At 41.9% G+C, this 20,864-nt stretch overlaps 1 protein-coding gene across 6 annotated transcripts; it reads left to right on the forward strand.

Moving 5' to 3' along the window:
- Nucleotides 1-1,567: 1,567 nt before the first annotated feature.
- Nucleotides 1,568-17,086, forward strand: LOC123361695 (PEST proteolytic signal containing nuclear protein). Of its 6 annotated transcripts, none has more exons than XM_045001795.1 (6): nt 1,568-1,838; nt 6,682-6,741; nt 9,438-9,606; nt 11,853-11,927; nt 14,464-14,519; nt 15,241-17,086. In XM_045001795.1, exons 1-6 carry the CDS (start codon nt 1,750-1,752, stop codon nt 15,365-15,367), a joined length of 576 nt encoding a protein of 191 aa, XP_044857730.1. In that variant the 5' UTR covers nt 1,568-1,749; the 3' UTR covers nt 15,368-17,086. The 6 variants fall into 6 exon arrangements, with proteins under 6 accessions (XP_044857730.1, XP_044857732.1, XP_044857729.1 ...); XM_045001794.1 differs by having other exon boundaries at nt 1,570-1,838; nt 9,386-9,606; XM_045001799.1 differs by lacking the exon at nt 1,568-1,838 and adding an exon at nt 1,974-2,111.
- The last annotated feature ends 3,778 nt before the right edge of the window (nt 17,087-20,864 follow it).

Raw genomic sequence — 20,864 nt, forward strand, 5'->3', positions numbered from 1 at the left:
TTTCTGTGGCCCAAGGACTAAATATTTATCCACAGAAGAACAGTCATTGGGCCAGAGAGCAGGGGGAGACCTTTTTTTAAATACTTTCAAATTTACACACACACACACACCCTACCCTGCAGAAGAGCCATGTATAAGCTTGAAAGCTTGTCTTTCTCACCAACAAGAAGATGGTCCAATGAAAGATACCTCATCCACCTTGTCTCTTTAATATCCTGTGACCAACACAACTTCAGTACTGCAACCATCAACTTAAATGCACTTGTATCTAAAAGTGTATTTTTACAAATAATGTAAGATTTGATTCATCTTTTCCAGTTACAATAACTTCATTTTGTTTTCAGTGAGTTTACTGTGTGTAGGAAAGCATTTGATGTACAATCAACCTTTACTATTATCTATTCCCTTGGTTATCTTTTATACACTAACAGAAGAAAGAACCATTTTTAAAAAATAGGAAAATATGGTTTTAAAACCATAAACATTGGTGGGGTGATTAGCCTAAGTGTGGAACCACAAACTAGTTTTTAAAACTGAGTAGAGTTGAAGGTGATAGTCCTTTTAGTTTAGCTCCATATTTAAAAATGAGAACAGGAATAGAATATATACGAGCAGAAACGCTTCAATAGGCCCTAGGACATTATCATCAGGGATCAAATCTGGGATGTCTGGATTGTGGACCTTCTGCCTGAGCTAAAAGATTCAGTTGTCAGCCAGCTCATTAAACTGTATATATGGGTCAACCACCAGCAGTGGGGTCTGGGTGGAGTAGGGATGGAAGCTTGTCTCAAGCTTCAAAGATTCATCGAGAGGCAAGGTGGATGAGGTAATATGAAGATTGTCTTTGTAATATCCTGGGACTAATGTAGCTACAACACCCAACAACAATTCAGTTCTTCCTGTTTGCTATCCCTTGTTACAGTGTGATCCTGGCTGTGTCATTAGTAGCAGAGACTGAACCTGGGACATCTGGCTTTAAAGCTGGGAGCTGTTCCTGTCTGTCTGAGTGAAAGGACTCTCCTCTCTCAGGGCTCAGAGGTTCAGCATCAGATGGTGGGCCTGATCTCAAACCCATAGTCTGTCGATTGACTTCACTGGGCTTTGGGTCACTCAGTGGGTGCTCAGGCCAGGCCCAGCCTGACCTGTGTCTGTACCAAGTACAGGTGGATCTGTGGGTCCAGGAAGGGACTCCTGAGTCATGGCAGGACCCACATGTAAATCCGTGGTAGAGCTCAGCCTGGAATTGAGGGCTGAGGATGGTGCAGCAGCCAGGCTCCCCTGGGACGTGTATTTGCTCCACACTCTGCTGCCGTTATGTGGGGCACCGTGTGTGTCGCTCTGTCTGTCCCCACCTCCTAGCCCACTGGGGCAGAAAAACGTATGTTGAGGGGCATGACAGACTACCTCCTGTCCTGGCCCTTTAAATGTCCACTGCTAATCACCAACCATGCCCAAGTGGCACCCTGATTGGGTAGGCCGGAGCCATTCCTCCTGACCAATCAGAGAGCGGCTTATTGCCATCTTTGTTCCGCTGCGGCTCCGGCGTACGCAACGGAAGTCAGCTTGCCCCGAGTCTGGGAGCATCTGGCTGTTTAAGCGGAAGCGCTGCTGCCCTGAGACATGTGACGCGCGGACCGTTTCCGCCTTCGTCACTCCCAGCCTCAGGGGGCGAGTTCTTTCTAGAGGTTCTGAGGCCACCTCCACTCTATGGCAGGGAGGGAGCGGGAGAACTAAAGGAGGCTACTGCGCATGCTCAGAACCCGGGGGGAGGCGGTGGGGGAAAATGGCGGACAGCGAAGCGGGAGAGGAGAAGCCGCAGCAGCCGCAGGCAGACGGAGGTGAACACGCAGCGCCGCTCACCCCACACCCCCCCCCTCCCCCGCGCACGAGGGACCCGAGGGCGGGCAGGGGGAGGGGCCCGGGCGGGGTCCCCTGGGGGCGGAGGGCCCGGGGCGTGTCGGGGGAAAGGGCCCGGGGCGCGGTCTCCGGCTGCTCAGAGCCCGGCCGCCTGCCCCGCCGCTGGGCGCCCAGCCCGTGGGGCAGCCCCGGGGAGCCGCCTCTGGCTCCGGGCGGCTTCAGCGCGGCGGCCCGCGGGTGATTGGCCGCTTGGGGTGAGTCACGGGCCCGCCTTGGCTGGATGGCTTCGTCCCCAGCGGGGCGGATCCGGGCCGGGGCGTGGCGGCCCCCCTGGGCTGCAGCAGCAGCAGCGTGGGGGTGTCCCTGGCGCTGAGCGGGACCGACCCGCTGGGGCTTGGGGCTGGGCGGCAGGGGAGCTGGGACGTACATTATAGTGGGGATGTTGAGAGCTATTGCACCAAACTGTAAATCCTGTATGTGATGGGAACCACTTCAAGTCGGGGTGCTGTAGCCCCCACCTCCCCCCGTTGCCCCTAGTTCTAGCACCTATGCTGGGGAGGGGCACCGGGGAGCGGGGTCGTCCTCCTTTGATGTGTTTACACCAGCCTCGTGGAGATCCTGATCTCAGTAAATTTGGTACCCACATCTTTTAAATTGTCTCATGGCATAGGCTCTTGGGGCTTTTTTGCTACTCGAATCAGGAAAAATGGCAGTCTAGTCATTAACCCTGTGTGGTTTGTTGATCTTTAAAGTTAGTGGTCCTGATCCAGCAGTGCTTAGTTGGGTAAAGCTCTTGTCGTTCAGTGGGGATCTTGCCAGGATGAAGACTGCAGGATTGGGCTTAGTATTGTCAAGAAATGTCATTTTTTGGTCATATTCCCTGATTCTTTTTTTTCTATTTTTTTTAATTTTTTTCTAAGTTTGACATAAGGTATCCAGTAGATAAATTTGCATAAACAAATACATATATTTTGTTAGCAAACTGCCCAATGAGCAGCTGTACCATATATTGAGAGAAATAATGTATATTGTAGCTCCAAAGGATGTACAATACCTCTTAAGGATCAGCTTGTTTTTAAAAAATAAGTTTATATGGTGTATCTACAGTTCTCAGCAAACTATCATTTTCTTTATACACTACTTCAGACATTACTCTTTTTTTTTGTAGCAATTTACAAGATTTCTATTATATATAGTGAAAATGAGGTTAATGTTACTTGAGTCTGATATTAGCATCTACCAGCATATCATTTATTGTCCGTTGTCTTGGAAAGCTGAATGTCCCCCCCCCCCCCATCTTCCACCTGGTGGTAATGGTATCTTTGCCAAGCCAAAGGCTGACTCCTTCCTCCTTTTTTGGTTTAAATATAACTCATTGGGACTTCAGATGGGGCCACTCTTTGGCAATTAAATGAAGGCTTTAAACTAATTAAAACAGACTTGACAAGTGAGAATGACTTCATATAGGCACATACGTGCTGTCATTTTAGTCCTCTCTACAGATTATCTGTACAAAAACATTTGGTTTTGTGTAGCTCCTTAAACCTCAGTGCATTAGGAAACAGTAAATTAGATGCTAGTAATTCAGTGACGGAATAGTTTTGCAGACATTCAGTCTTCAGTGGCCCACAAACAACCTTGGCCAACCTCCCACTTCTAATTAAAATAATGTTCTACTGTCCAAGACACTGGAGTTATTCCTTGCTCTTTGGACTTAATTTTTTTCCTGAGTTGGAAGGCCTTCCAAAATGAATATAGGTGGGAAGTGCTCTTGTTCTGATGTGACTCTTAATAGTCCTACACTGTGGTCCAGAACTCTCAACCTTGCCCAGAGGCAAGAGATCTATTGGATGAGCAATGCAGAAACTTGAGAGCTATAAAATTAGCATTGTTGCTAGTCCTGTTTATTAGATGCACAACCTACACAGAAAAGAAAGTGAAGACTGCTCACTTATATGTCTTTGTTGACTTGCAAGTGAGTAATTCTTCCTTGAAGTAACACTCCTCTATCTAACTATGACCTAAATACAAAGCACAGGTCTGGGTAGTTATGAAAATAGCAGAGATGCTTGTAGGAGATAGAAAAGAGAGGTGGAATATGATCTGGCTCACATTAGAAAAAAGAATATGAAAGCACAAAACCCCAAATGCACTGTGGGGCTTAGAAAAAGGCTAAAAAATTCCACTTGAGAACAGTTCGTAAACCTACTTCAAGAACAGCTTTGCAAGGAGAAGACTACTATCACCTACAGAAACAGAGTACTTAAGGGAAATTTTCACTGGGCTGCTTTAAACATTTTTGTAGCTCATCATGCAAGTGGCATTTCTGAAGGAAAGTTCTTGCTGCTAGCAATCCGCTACTGGTCTTAAATGTAGCTAATAGAAGTAGCATTCACACCACCTCGACAGGCTGTCCTGGAAGCCAATTTTGGGAAAGAGAAGACTCGGTATCAAATTATGTTGAAAGTAAAAAGAGGACAAAAAGACTCATCTGCCCCTTGAATGCAGTAGTTAGAATTCAGCTTTTAGTTATCAGTATTCCAGGTTTGCCATTTATTTAATGGCTTTTAAAGATAATGATTTAGTTGTCCCATAAAAGCAAATATCTGGTCTGGGTAGAGTCTCTTTTTTGCCTCTTTAAAAGAGTAAGCTCATCTCCCTTTGTAAAAATCGTACTCTAGAAAGGCATAACTGATACATTTGATGAAACATGTTCCTACTGGGGGCTTTCCTTGTCTCTGTACTATACTTCCTTCTTATAGTGTTTGGAGACCTGGAAAGGTTTAAATGTAGCCTTAAAATACATAATTTGGCTTTCTATGGCTTAATAGGGAAGTGCTTAGAAATTCTTGCAGAAGGAAGACTTCAGAAATGCAGTACATCTGGCTTCTATAAGAAGAAATGTTAATTTCTTTAAAAATGTAATCTTGCTTAGCTCAGAGTGGCAGGGGAGTGAGAGGTACAAAGAATGGTGGTGATAGAGGCTAGTGATTGTCAGAAGGAGAAGGGTGGAAAAGAGAATAGGAGAATTTGGAGGATACACATAAGTGGCTTTAGGGTCCAGAAAATCATCTTCATACACTTTTCCTATTCAATACTAATGTTATGCATCACGTGTGTAATGTTACAGTGGTTCTAATCTTGAGATCTGTTTATTGTTTAACCTCACTGCATATAGAATTTTAGTGCAGCACTTGCATATAGAGGGCTTTATCTTGTTCCCCCTCTGATATTCAACACATACTGCTGCATCTCTGGAAAAATTGATTACTTTGCCTGGTTATGCAAGCTCATCTTCTGATTTCTGCAAGATTTTCAGTAGAATCAAGTCCTACATTCTTAACAAAGGGAGGTGCACACAATTTCAGACCAGGAACTAAGCTCTAAATCCATGTCTACTTGCCCTATTTATAGTTACCTGAAACTTATTACATATGGGCACCTGTGAGAAAGGTCTCTTGAAATGGTTGAGATTCCAGTTCACTTGTAATTTCCTTGCCAACAAACAATCTATACTGTTCCAGGAATAAATTCAGAGAATTGTCAGTCTTGGCTAAACTTCCAGTTCAGGTAATTAATTTTTGGTTAATCTTGAAATATTAATAAAACTATAATCTGACTTTGGCCACCTACTTAAATACTGCATTATCAATTCAAAAACATAATTGCCAGAAATTAAATTCTCAGCCAGTGTGAGAGCAGGCGTGTTGTACTCACTGATGCATAACTACATGTCTTTTTTCTTAGCTGTGTACTTCCCAGCACTCTTATTGAGGGTGTCCGATCTGCATAATCACTCTTCAGTTATTCCTCAGACTCTTCCACGAATACACACATCACTCTGTTTTGCTCCTGTAGTCAAAATTTACAACCTGCTTGCTAGCAATAAACACACTGCCTCAGTTTCTGTTCCTTTAGATAAAGCAAGAAAAATTCCAAAATGAGGGATGAAAGAGAATGAGTTGGCCAGACTGCTGGCTGTGAAAATGTCTTTTTTAAAAAAGCAATAATATAAAATCCTGCTGGCTCATTACACTCATTCCTTCCTTTTGTGATTCCCTAGCTTACAAACCAGCAAGGGTTTTCTCTCCAGAATAACCCATTTTTTAGTTTGTTTTGAGATTCCCAGACCTTCTCTTCCTTCCAGTTCAGTTTAGACAACTGAGTGTAGTTGCTAAAACTGGCTTCTGAATTTAAGCTTAATTAGATAGTGGAGCTGTATAGTAAACTTTGTGACAAGATGATCTTGTTGCTGTGATCAATATTACAGAGAAATATTTCAGCATTTTAAGAAAGGGTTATTTATGTTCCATTGGCAAGACAACATATTCCAAGTACAGTGGTATGTCTCTGCCTGAAACATTTTTGATTAAATATGCCCTATCCTAAACTACCATTTTCTAAAGTTAGGAATGAAAACTTTGGTTGATTACATGAAAGACTAGTCTTGCACTTAGAGCTGCTTTAAGGCACACTTAGAAAAATTGCTCTGTAATACTAGCATTAGAACTAGGAACATTGCTGTTCCTAAGTAACTTTTTCATGTCTCCTTCTTCCTCTTGATTCTGTCTCACTTGTCTGTAATGTTATTCTTTCCTTACCCTCCCCCCACCCCACTTTTATTTCTCTCTTCCTACCTCAAGTTGGGTAGCAACACAGACTAGCATTGCTCCTGGATAGTGAAACAAATTAGCATTGAGCTCCTAGTCAGTTTCACTGTCTATTATGCTCTGAAGGGTAAATAACTGTTCTAAGGTGTTTGCATCTAGTTATTGTTGTTTTGCTGACTGAAACAATGAGCTAACAATATATTTTGCTCCCCAGTCAAGAAACATCATGGACAAGCTGTTTGTATGACTTGGAAAACATGGCAGGAAATTATAGGTACAGTAACTCCTCACTTAAAGTCATCCGGTTAATGTTGTTTCATTGTTACATTGCTGATTAATTAGAGAACATGCTTGTTTAAAGTTGCACAATGCTCCCTTATAATGAATGTTGTTTGGCAGCTGCCTGCTTTGTCCACTGCTTGCAGAAAGAGCAGCTCGTTGGAGCTAGCTGGTGGGGGCTTGAAACCAGGGAGGACCAGCTGCCCCCCCCCGCCCCATCAGCTCCCCACTCCCCTAAGTTCCCTGTGTGGCAGCCACCCAGCAGGCTATCAGTTGCCATGTGCTGCTCGTGCTCTCTGCCTTGGAGCTACTCCCAGGAGCCTCCTGCTTGCTGTGTGGGTGGGAGGGGGGTAAGAGGGAGGCTGTCAGGGTGCCCCCCCTTGCTTACCCCATCTCTATGGGGGGGAGGCGGAAGAGAGGCCATGACAGGGCTCTGGACAGAGGGAGCTTGCTGGGAGCAGCTGCTGTCTCAACTTGCTGGTCTACTTAAAAAGGCAATGTACAGTGGAACCCCACTATAATGCAATGTTTGGGGTCCAAAAAATTCCATCGCGATAAATGCGGGGTCGCGGTATAGCGGGGTTTCAAGCCGGTCAGTTTAAGTCAGTGGTCCCCAACGTGGTACATTGATGTGCGCTGCCTAGTGCCCCTAGTGCCCAGCAGGGGAGAGAAGCCGTGGCCCCACGCCTGCCGGCAGGTGCGGGGCAACAACTTCTCTCCCCTGCTGGGCACTAGGCAGGGGCACATCAATGTCCTGGCGGGCGCCATAGCATTGGGAACCACTGGTATTAGGCCTTAAAGGGAAGCCAACTTATGATCGCGTTATATGTGATTTCACGATATGGCAGGGCACGTTATTACAAGGTTTGACTACTTAAAGTGGGGTCAGCATACTTAAAGGGGCAATGTGTCTCTCTCTCTCTCACACGGTGTGTGTCTCTATCTCTGTCTGCCATGTTGTCTCCCCTCCCTCCATTTGTGCTGCCTTGTTGAGTGTGAGGCTACATTAACAATGTGTTAACCCTTGAGGGCTCAGCCGAGTGCTAGTTCATCATTTAGCAGTAAGGCATTCCCTGGGAAATATCCCTCCCTCTTCCACCATCTGACTCCACCACCTCAACCAAGCTTCACAATCATCACTGCTGTTTAGTATTAAATTGTTTGTTTAACTTGTACTCTGTGTGTGTGTGTGTGTGTGTGTGTGTGTGTGTCTGTCTTTTGTCTGGTGAAAAATATTTCCCTGGAACCTAACCCCCCCCCCCATTTACATTAATTCTTATGGGGAAATTGGATTCACTTAACATTGTTTCGCTTAAAGTCACATTTTTCAGGAACATAACTGCAGCATTAAGTGAGGAGTTACTGTAGATGGAGGATGAGGATAGGTAGATAGGGCACCATGCATCAACACTTAGGAAAAATAGTGGTGCTGTATTATGGAGGCATCATATTTAAGATCTAAATATGTATTTAAAGACTTCTGTTTTAGTATACAAGAGTATGATTTCCCCTTTCACAGATTTCCCTGTTTCCCCAGCCCCTCTGTTTCTCCGAATTTTGTTTCTCTTTCCCCTAAGGTTACAATCTTGGTAATCATCCCCAGTTTTGAACTGCTGTTTTTTCCACATGGTTGCTGGTGGTTGCTAGTGAGCAGTGCAAGGCAGTCCCTTCGCTCAGGGTCTGAATTTGCTGCCTGTGTGGTGCTCCTGTCCCCTGCTTTCCCTTGTAGCAAGGGACTTAGTTGGGTCCCAAATATTATAATATTGTCCTCAGACCACTGATGTGAACTCCTTTCTTTTCTGTCCATTCTCCATCAGTTTTTCCTCTTCCTCCTGCTCTTGCAGTAGCAGAGGAGCAAGCTGTGCCCATGTGTACTGTTCCAGGAGCATAGTGAAACTTCCAAGTACCGTTTTTTCACTTGGTGTAGCTGAGGGAGCTCTGTATATGAGCACAGGTGTGATGGGAGTGTTTTGCTAGGTGGGTCATTTTTCACAGGAAAAGGGCATTTCCTATGAGTTTGTGCAAACCCAGGCATGATGCAAGCTTCTCAAAAGCACTTTGCTTCAGTTAACGGGTCTGGTGCTGATCTCCTCCAAAACAGAATCTGTCAGTTATATTGAATTGAGGGATGTAGACAAGCAGTGATTAGCAGTTAGGTTAAGACTACCAGTCTCAGCTACTTGTATGGTTTTAATGATCTGCCAAGGGAGCCTATAGACTGACATGGGCATTTTTTATGTAAATAAATCTAATATATCTAATCTTAAATTGTGTACACTAGGTTTGAAACTGGGACTCCAAATGTGAAATGTTAACTTGTGCAACCTAGGCTCCCAGAAGACTGTTTATAAAATTAAATGCAACTGTCTAGATAAACTTTGTCCCATATTAATAGTGATCTGATGCTTCAATGCTTTTTCAGACTTTTGTGTATAAAAGACCTTTTTGTACTACTTTAGTTAAGTGCTTGCAGTTTCTTTCACTGTTTGTCTTTACGTGCTGTCTGCTGTATATGCAGCAGTGGTGGAGACTGCTGGCACTGTAAGTACCCTCCCCATAACAATGCTTTGAGGTTGCTGCTCCCAACAATCTGCTCAGTAAAAATAGCTCATCTTGGTAAGTTGTTTCGACTTCACCAGGACCTGAAGAAGAGGCAGAAAAACCTGTGAAAACTAAGACTGTTTCTTCCAGTAATGGAGGGGAAAGTTCGAGTCGCAGTGCAGAGAAACGGGTAGCTGATGAAGAAGCTGAAGATTTCACCACAAAGCCTGCTCCTGCCAAAATGTCCAAGTTTGGATTTGCCATAGGCAGTCAGACAACAAAGAAGGCACCTGTGATATCCATCAAACTTGGAGCAAATGTAAGTTGTTTGAATGTTTGGTTTATTTTTAAAGGAAACATAAGACCAAGAGAGTATTTTATTCTTGAGGGAGTGACTTGGAGAGAAAGCTAATGAAACCTAATGTGAGTAGGTTGACTAAAAATATTGAAGTTGACATGTGGGGAAGTGTTGTTGCAGGGCCTATCCTTTTGTTCTAGGAAGTATTTTAAGGGTATAACACCAATGAGAATTGTTTAGAGTTGTCCAAGAGAGAGGAAGAGTAATGGGACAAAATTAACTCTAAATTGTCCTTGAATATATGAAATAATTCTCTAATAAGATCTAAGCCTGGAACAGCTTCCTGAAGGAGTGCTGGAAGCTTCAATGCTCAGGACTCTTATAACTAGATGTGGGGGGGAAAGCACTATATCTTGCACTGACACCTGTGGGTAGACTGTTAATTCTTTTGTCATCTTTAACTTCTAAGATATTACTTTTGCATTGGAAAATGTATCTTTCATTTTTGTTTCTTCTGTCACAAGACCAGTTAGTCTAATATATACAAATGCCTCTTTGGCGGCTTGATTTAAAGTTACTAGAATGTAATATGTGCTGAGATCAGTGTCTGTAGAATGTACAGGAGATGGGGTTCATTGCCATGCTACATTTCCAAGAATCCTAATCCTCTGTTGTCCAGGACAGATTTTATAATTCCTTCTCCCGCTTGTTTATGTGGATGTATTAAATTAAATTTAAGAGGTTTCCAGTTGATTAGCAATCAAATGGATCTTTACTTTTCCCATTGACTAATCTGCTTCATTGTTCACTATTCTGGGACAGGCAAGCATCTGCTTGTTTATAAATGTAATTTTTACACAGTTCTCAAATATCACAGCGAAGTGTGCATTATAAATCTGTAAATAGGTTTAGTTCAATCTCTATTCCTCAAGAACTCTGTAGGTGCAATGTCAGCATTTTACAAACCAGCAGAAGGTGAAAAGATTGCTCAATAGGATGTTTTTCTAAAGGCATGTTGCTTTCAAATCAGAAAAACAAAATAAAAAAAAACAGGTTAGAACATACACAATAAGGTAAACTCAGTCCTTGAAAAATTGACAAAGATGCCTTTTGAGCCACTAGCAAGTTCAGTTGGCTCATAGGATTTCTAGCTCACTGATTCAGCTACGTTTGCATCCAAATTTGGGATCATTATTTTTTCCCTGCCCTCTGGCCTATCCTAGTGGTCTGTGCTGATGCCTCTAGGGAAGATAAACTTCTTAGCAGTAATTGTTCCTTACAGGTAGGATAATGAATAGATTTACATACTGAACCTAATCCTGTCCCTCCCCAATACCCACTACTGTATGTATGACTACACAGTGTAAATGTATGCAGAATATCTCCTTAATACTATAGAAGTGAGTAAGCATTGTGCAGTAGAGCAGGATGATTCTATGTAAATAAAAGTTGTTACCAGCAGTTTAAATTTTCTCATCTTATTTTTCTTTGGAGTCATTAATTTTGATTCCTTTTGCATTATACAGAGTACAAAAATGTCTCAGATTTTGATGGCTGGATATGCTTTGAATAGAGGTGTCTGTTGGCAAGTGTAAATTTTTGCCAACAAAGACCCCCTGTGTGAAACTGTCTGATGTTACCGTCTGCTTCTGAATTGGAAACATTCATTAAAAAGCACTTGATTGTTCAATCAAGAAAAATACTAAGACCTATTAAAGTACAAAAAGACAAACATGCTCAGCCTCTTGCGGTTGACAGACTTAAATACTCCAGTGCGGCCTCAGGAATAAAATACTCCAGTGCGGCCTCAGGAATAAAGAACAGATGAGGATATGGCCAAATCCTGTGTGTGTTGTTTTTGAGACATAGTTGTCACAAGCTGCTCAGATTCTGATTTAATTTCCTATATCATGCACCAGTAGCCACATGGCCCTGTAATGTGCATGTTTGCAAGAAACTAATACTTGCTTGTAGGGAATTGAAACTTGGGAGGATCGGATGAGTTCATCAGAAAACATCTTGCCCAGATGGACAGATGCTCCCTTGACCCATTACTGGAAAACTTTTCTGTCTGGTTCAGAGAACTATCTTGACTTTTAGTTTAGCCAGTTAGAAATCAACCTATGCATGTCTTAAAAAAATTGCTTCAATTTCAGTGAAGATGTTTAATGAATTCCATTTTTAAAAAGTCTTGAAAGGTTAAATGGATCCTAGTCAAGTAAGCTGACTTGTCTGATTTCATTTGGTGTGTTTTCAATTTATTTCAGAAACCTAAAGAGCCTGCTCCCACCCTAGCTCCAAAAACTCTTTCTGTAGCAGCAGTTTTCAATGAAGATGATGATGTAAGTAAATACCACGTGATGGCTGACACTCACTAAAGAGGGGAACAGTGAGTGCTGGTTAGAGTTAGGCAGTGTGAGTAGGTATTCTGTAAGCTTCTCCACAAAAATGTGAATGTGTTATAATTTAGAACTGATCCAGTGTTTCCCTTAAACACATTGTTGGAATTTATTTATTATTATTATTATTTTATCAGTAATACAGAATACCACCACAAAACCAATTCAACCATAAATTCCTTTATTAAGTCTAAAGGTTGAATGGTGTTTATAGGGACACTTCAAATGGGCCATAAACGCCTAAGCAGTCATCACACCCATATAGTAACATGCAGTTATAAGCACTGGTCAGATACTTACAACAGGACTAGACCTGGGGTGCTTGGCTGGCTCCAACACCGGACAGCAGATACTAGCAATGAAATCGTTAATAATTTATCTTTTTAATTACATTATTTATCAGCACTTACATGACTTTAGCACTGCTCCGTACTAAAACCAGTTAGCACCATTCCCGATAATTGGGGTCTTTTCTTTAGACTTTTATAAGTTACCTTCCAGGACCAATCTTTCTAATTAAACCACATTCTTTCAAGGCTTTTCCACAACTGCTTAACCACCCACACTTTACACAAACTGCAACACATATACATAAAAATATATGAGCAGTTAACTGACAAAGGTCAATATGTGTGATAATTAGAAATGTTAATAAAATTTCACTAGAAAAGAGAACAATAATCTCATTTTCACTTATGCAACTTGAGCCCAGATCTCCAGATTGCCCTGCCAGAAACCAGTTCAAATTCTCAGTGCTGCTTTCTGTCTATGGGTTTTATAATGGGGGGCTAGAGTAACTGAAAAGAAATGATGCTCCCTTCAGTGAAGTGCAATAATGTGGTGGTAAACAATTCAGCTAATTGGGAAAGGGCATGGAGAGGTTTGGCCTCAGCTGAGTTGGCAGAAACACAAGACTTCAAGTGTGAGATGCAAAAAGAGTTTCCATTCCTCAGCAGGACCAGTGGGTCTCGGTAGTGTATTAAGGAAGAGGGGGTAGGGGACACATTTGAACAGGCATATTGGTCACACAAATTAAGACTTTAAAATGGAGTTAAGCAGACAGACAGGGCAATGTGGTTGCTTTAGAGCTGACTGTTTGTTCAAGAGGTCCTGACTCCTCAACACTTGTTTTCTGTAACTCACCAAGTGCTGTCAATGTTCCTTGAAGTGAGAGGGAGGAGGAAGGCAAATAGATACTCATTCTTTTTGTGGTTTTAATGTAATTGTCTTCCTCCTGTTGTGTACTGAATCTAAATACTGCTGAAACATTCAGGTATGGGCTACATCTACAGTGTAGTGAGCGACACAATACTTTATTTAATGTGTTCCATTTTAAGTTTAATAAAGATGGGTAATTTAGAATACTTGATGGTACAGTTACTCACTGATCTGTACCATGGCCATGTATTCCTTTGAGGCAAACCCTAGTATACCTAGTATTTTGCTTGAGTGACTACCATCGATAAGCCTGACTACCACACTTCTGATTCAGTTGCATCTGCCATGTTTCTCTGTGACAAAATACCATTTTATACATAGAGCTGGATACAAAAGTTGGCTTGGCTTGTAAAGAGATTAATGACAAAACTAAGTAGTTTATTTCTGCACACATTGCAAAAGTGCTTTTCAATTGCCAGTCTATTTCCCATCGAGCTCTCTTCCATGTGTGAAATGCTAAACAACCTGTTTAATACTTCGATTGCTAATGTGTTGCTATAGAAAAACTTTGGATGAATGATTGCTGCAGACCTTGTGAGCACAAAGGAGAAGGGAAAAGGGAAGGAAAATTGATAGGGTGGAGGTAGAAGAGGAGACACACATGAAAGAAGTCCTTAGGGTTGACATCAGTACCATTCGTCTCCCAAGATTTTCCTGATGTTAGTGAGGCATTGCTGCTTGTTGGAGCCCTACGCTTACAGAATGTTAAAAGGTCATGAGACAGCTTCTGGGGTGTCATTGCAACATATTATGATATAATGGGCAAGTCTGCCCTTGAAGGCAAATGGCTGAAGGTGATTAACTCATACCAAAACGGTAGCCAATGATAAGTCGTACTGCATGTTTGCTGGCATCTTACTGAATTTGAATATAAATATCTTTCTCTACAGTGGACACAACGAGGAGTCCTTGTGGCACCTTACAGACTAACACATTTATTTGGGCATAAGCTTTCAAAAGCTTATGCCCAAATGCATGTGTTGATCTCTAAGATGCCACAAGGACTCCTCATTGTTTTTGCTGATACTGACTAACATGGCTGCTACTCTGAAACCTCTCTCTACAGTGTGGATCTACTTATCACGTGCAATTTCTTTACTCGTGTTTATGGCTTTATAGACTAGAGGCAGTGTGTGCTCTAAAACATGTTGCTTTCCTGAGAGATTGTTAGCTCCATTCATGTCTGGCTTCTGAATGTTCACCAGAGAAGAATAAAATGTTTAACTATGCCCTAACATCCATGTTCTTTCTCTTTAACTAGAGTGAACCAGAAGAAATGCCTCCAGAAGCAAAGATGCGCATGAAGAATATTGGAAGGTTAGATCAGCTTTAACTTCCTTCTTCCAAAGGAGGGGTGGGAGGGAGTTGAATGGGTGGGGACGGTGGACCTTCTACAGCTCAGATTAAGTCCTGCATATGGTCCAGAAATGTAGGAAGAGCAAACAGGTTAGTGTAGCTTTAGTGTCACTTTCTGCAGAAATGAGATGTTACAACTGGAATTCCTCTCATGTTTCAGCTGTGGCAATGCAGGCCTGCAGATATGCTCCTATTTAAATACTTCCTTAGCTTTGCCAGAGTGGGAAGAGAGAGGTTCTACTTCCTCACACAGGATGGAAATTTGGGTGCAGTTTGTCATTGTTACTAAAACAAGAAGCAAACTACTTCTCTTCCTGGGTTTTTTTTTTTTTACTGTCCAACTCCAGATTTTCCCAGTCAGTGCAGCTTACCCCTCCTGTGTCCCTCTCCCCTCTCCCCCCCCCCCCCTCCTTTGCCTGGGTGTCTCAGGCTGATTTTGGAGGGATCAGTTCTGGGGACAGGTGACAACTTCTTGTAACAGACACCTATTCACTGGAAACCAAACTGAGGGAACTAAACTCATTTCACATAAGCCCCTGAAGAGCCATACCAACAGTTGTAACTTTTGGCCACTCCTGACACAAGCTGGATGTGAAATAGCAATGTGAAGCTGAAACTCCAGTCACACATCCAGTTCTCCCAACTATTAAACTAATCTCCACATCTAATTGTTATTTTTCAGAGATACACCAACCTCAGCAGGACCAAATTCTTTCAACAAAGGAAAGCATGGGTTTTCTGACAACCAGAAGTTGTGGGAACGGAACATAAAATCTCATCTTGGAAATGTCCCTGAGGATGATGACTAAATGATATCTGTTGAGATTTGGGTGTGGGGGTGGGAGGGAGGGCAGGGTGTGATATTAAAGGAACAGTTTCCTTTTTTAAGAATGGTCTGAGATTTACCTTTGGAGCCACTTTTTCTAAGGATTGAGTGGTACAATAATAACTGAGTTTGAAATTAGAGGTAATTTATGTTTTGTATACAGATTTCAAGGCATTTGCTAATTTTGTAGTTCTATGTGATTAGTTTCAAAAGGTTACAAATAATAAAGAAATTGGAAGTGGTACTTTTTTAATTTTTTGGGGGTCACAGCAACTCATACAACAAGGTGGACAAAAAAAAGGTTACTGTCTCTTTAATCAGGTTAATGTTGAATGCTACTGCACTCTGGCTTCTAGCTCCCTCTTTATATCAGATGAAACATTTGGATCCTAAGATCACTCTTACAGAGAGGGAGCAGTGCCTTGTGCTAGAAGTATTGTTAGGCTATTAATTTGAACATACATTTATACAGAGTAGAAATCTTAACCTGAATATTTTTCCTCCCCCTCTGGTCACTTTTTGTTCTTCACAAACTAAGAATTGTGTTGCTCTGAGTGCTATGGTAGCTTTAGCTCTAATCTTCCTTTGAAACTTTATGCAAAGTGTGTAATAGTCTATCTGTGATCTAGTTCATCCTAAGGAAGGGGTCTTAGCTGTATATTAGATACTGTCTCTAAAGACTATTCACTACAGCGTGCTCTTAGTCAGTAGTACAAGTAGTGCTTGTTAGCATTTCCTTGTGAATTAAATGAATAAGCAAATATTAAGATATCAATATAGAAAAGCCACCACCAAAAAGATGAAAGTATGTAATTTATTTAAACATCATATTTGGTTTAAACGTCTTCCTTTATTATGCCTAAAAGGAATAAAAGCCACACCAAAAATTCAGAAACTTAGTTTTTGTACTTATCAGCAGTAAGATGCACTTTTTATTTTGACATTTTTAAGTACTTCTCTAGATGCTATAAAATGTTGTGGCTTCAAAGAACACTATCAGGCTCAAAACATATTTTTGTTACCTGCACTACTAATATTTCTGACTAACAGTTCTTTTAAAAAAAAAATGCTTTTCACTAGGCTGTTAATTTTTTGCACCTAGTTTGAGCAATGACAGTAATTGGTCATCTTCATTTTCAGGATTTCATATACTAGTACAGTGCTCTGTTAGGATTTCAAACATGGTGAGGGTTGTCTAAATTCCATTAAGCTATTTTCACTTAATTTCAAAAATTGAGAACATTTGTGTCTTTAAAAAAAAAATAATCTAAAAATACTGCTTTTTTTGGGAGCCTAAACTACCTAATAGTGTCTGCTAGTAAAGTTATTCTTCATGTTTGCAATTGATTGTAAAACTTGTTTATTATTGAATATTCATGAACAGAATCCACCTTAACTACTCTTCCCTTTTAACTCCTTTCCATATGCTAAAGTGAGTATAGTTGGTGGAGAGGAAAGTGCAGCTTTATAGGTTAGAAAAGCACTGACCAATTAGACTCCTGAGTTAAGTTCTAAATTTTTTGTATTGTGTAGTCTTTTCATTTGAAGTCTTATGCAATTGAATACATGTATCTTTTATTTTCTTGAAAAGCTTTGTTATAAATGTAACAAAAAGTATACTTTTTTCATAGCAAAAATTGTTTTATAAAACTCATTGAAGGCTGAATGTAAGGACTTAAAAAAAAAAGTGGATTCTAAATTACTTTTGCCTCTTACCCCTCATTGAAGTTAGTGACAAACTCTTGTGTGCAGTGGAGACACAATGGGACACTTAAATTGTACCACCTACTTTATGCTTTTAATAGGTTTAATGCATGGTTACACTTGTCTAGAACAACTCCCCTGCTAAAGCAATGGAAATGTGCATGGAACTGCTACCTTCTTGATGTTGTTACCCCTGTTGACCTGAGTGGTTAGTCAATATTTGGGGTCTTGTGCATTGTGTTAGGAGAAATTGATGGTGCTGTTACTCTGGTGCAATCCTATTTGTTTACAAAGAATGTATATAAAATCCTGTTTCCCTGAACATGAGAGGAGACACTTTCTTTGCTCATGGTTGCAAGCCTCTTTCCAGCTATTACTTTATCCAAAAGCTTTTACCCAGCATCATGGAAGTTCTTCTGCCTGTCTCTAGGCTTCCTCCTTCTGCTTCCTCAAACAATTCCCAGTTTCCTGTATTTCTGTTCAGCCCTCCCCTCAAATCTCTTCGCCTACATAGCTCAGATTCCTACCTGGACTTGCTTGCGGCTTATGCGCAACCAGAAAGGCTGTTGCTTGTGTCTGTCAGCTACTGGAAGGTGTTTCATAATAGGCATGACTCAAACTTAGAGGGTTTAGGTTCAGTCTTTGGGCCACAGTATATGTTGGCATGAGGAGTAGTCAAAAGTTAAAGGTGGTGTATACTTAATAGCTTCTGTAGGTAGAGCTTATTGTGTACACCAGGATTTTCTTGCATCCCTCTATTCTCCCACCACCACCTATAGAAACATCCCCTCATCCTCCCCTTCATGGCAAAGGTTTCTCTTTCCCCTTACCCTATTCTTCCTACCACGCTCCTTTCCCTTAAAGCAGCTTTCTCTGTTGTCCTGATCAGGCTTATTCTCTCCTCCCCCACCCCCATCAACTACCTTTCTCCACCTGAGCCCTACTGTGAAAAGTGGGATAGTGCCTATCTTCCCCCACCTGGAGCAGGCTTTGATGTGGAAGGATGGATGGAAGCAACCTCTCTTCTCAACTCCCAGCAGAGAGAGCAGTTTTTTCTTCTTTGATGTAAGGTATCAACATATAATAGGGCAAAGTGTTAATAGGTGCCATCAACAGAAGACAGCAGCTCCATGTGTCCCCCATTTCCAGCTTTTGAGGGTGCAGTTGTCCTCCAAAATCAATAGGGTTATGGTCACTGATGCCTAGACCATTTATTGAAATTTTAGAATTTTTCAGATAGTGTTCAAAAGTTGTTACAGACAGAGAAAGGGGATGGAGCTTGGAGGGTCAGACCTTGTGAGGTCAACTAAAAAAATTTAAAGCAAGAAAAAAGGCTGCCATCAGCTTGTAGATTTTAATGGAGGTAGTTTACTTTGACAGCCCTTCACAGTTTGGTACTATTGGATACAACACAGGCCCAGTTGAATTCCATCTGTTTTGCCTAATAGCTTCTCCCACTTTAGTAAAATCTTTTATTTTCACATCCTAAAGAAAACTGACATTTACACTAACTTGGCACATACGGATTTGTTAGTATAGACTTTATCCTCCTACTATAGCTCTGAAGCAACCTCACTCTAGAAAAGGGTCAAGGAGGAGGCAGTTAAACCCCTTGTTTCACATTAGGTAAGAAATCTGTTTGTTTAAATGTAGCAGATAAGCAGTCTTCTGGTGTGAAAATGTATTAGGGAAATTGGTTGTTAGTATAGCATGCTGGGTGTAACAACTGATCTTCACTCAGGCTAAATGTGAAAAATTGAGCTCTTTCATGGAACCACTAGCTGAAATAATAGGAACAGTCACCCCAAAGATAGGGGTGCAGCCCACTGCTTTGTCTGATACTGCAGAGGCACTTGGCTAAAGCTCTACCTCTTAGAGCAATCCATGAGGGGTATGTCAGATTCAGAAAGATGTTCATTTCATGCAGCAGGGTGTCTCTTGCAAGAGATCCTGCTCTTTTAGCAGCTCTGTAAATAGACTCTGAGCAAGGTTCCTGTCATTAGTACTGGACAGGTCTATTACCCCTTCAGGCAGCTGTCCTCAATCTTCAGACTGACTTTGGCCCTGAATCGCAGTACTGCACTGAGATGGGCACCTACCAACTCTGCTCTAAGAGCAACTTCTACCACTGAACCTCTTCCCTGAATGGAAGGGATGAAAGGATGTCATGGGCCACAGGAAATTCTTCTTAACCTCTTCCCAGTTAACTACTAAGGATTTATTCTTCATCCTCACTGGATGAGGCAGTGGCATCCTCTCCACAACAACTTCCTGCTAGTAGACTCCTTTCAGGAATTACAAGGAAAGGTAGACATTATGGACATTGGATTATTGGTTGTAGAAGAGAATGCACATAAAATTGAGCATTCTGCATTCCAGTCTCCCAGCCTCTGTCTCCAACACTAACAACAGATACTAACTCCCTCAAAAAGGATTTCCAAATGAACAGGACCCCCTAAAGCTACTCAAAAGACAAAGATCCTTGACCTCTTAGGCAGAAAGGCCTATTTCTAGGTGTCTCTAGCTGCACATAGACAACTATCAAGCCATATTTACTAAATATGACTGCACTTGGATAGAATATCCCTATTCATTGACAAGCTTCCAGAGGAAGTGACGGTTGGCCTGAAAGCCATCATTTTGGCAGGACAAGTTAGCAGCTAGAACTTCCCTCCGAGCAGTCCTTGGAAACCTCTGATACAGCTGTCTATTGAATAGCCACATCCATCACCATGAGGAGGGCAGCTTTGTTACATCTGTTCAATTGAACAACCACTGAAGATCATCCTTCCAAGGGCCAGACCTATGGCACTCATGCACAGATGAACTATTATATAACCTAAGGAGTATAGGCAACAGTGGGGGCAATGGGTATTGATACACTTCCCAGGAGGAAAAAGCCATTTAGATACCAGGGCCATTTCTGACAACTTCCTCCTATCAGCAAAAGACATCTGTTGATTACTCATCTAAGAAGTCTTGCTGCTTCTGCAAGAGAGCCCCATCCCTCTCTACCGTCACAAGGTTTGATATTCAAGTCAAGAGCTGGGTGCCAATCCCACCATCCTTCTTCCAATCCCATTTTTTTCAGGCACGGGCTACGATTACCTCAGAACAACGGGCAATGGAGATTTATTACCAAAGCCTGCTCTATACAAGTCTAGTTCTTGCGCCCTACCCCACTTCGCTGTCCCTCTTCACAGATCCATCTCATGAAACAACTGAGGGAAGAAGTGGATTTCTTATGTCTATTAAGAACCACAGTTTTACCACCTCAGGACTTCAGAGGGAGGGGTTCCTATGCTTGCTAATTCCTTATATCCTAAAGAGAGAGGAAATGAGTCTACTGGACTTGAGATGACGTGAGCAACACTAGCCTCTATCAAGTCTTTAAAAGTTTAGCATTGATTTGCAGCTCTCAATCTTCAGGACACATTTACAGTGAGCTACAACCACTACCCATACAGAGTACCCTTTCAGCTCGTCTACAGTCCTGCCGAGAGTATTCACAAAGTGCCTGGCAGTTGCGGCTGCCCACCTGAGATGGTAAGGAATACGTATTTACCTGCAATTGGATGAATGGCTTCTGAGAGGGGAATCCCCCAAGGACGTTCCCAGTACCTTATCCACAGTGCTTATTTCATTCCTTTGGACTTGTGGAAGGAGCCACAGTCCAGGTCCTCACAATATAGCTGCACTATATTCTATCAAGAGGCAAAGCGTGCGCCCTCCCCCCCCCCCCCGGTCAGGAAGGAATCAAACTGTTAAAATGGTGT

The sequence above is a fragment of the Mauremys mutica genome, chromosome 1 (genome assembly GCF_020497125.1).
Source record: "Mauremys mutica isolate MM-2020 ecotype Southern chromosome 1, ASM2049712v1, whole genome shotgun sequence".
NCBI lineage: Eukaryota > Metazoa > Chordata > Testudines > Geoemydidae > Mauremys > Mauremys mutica.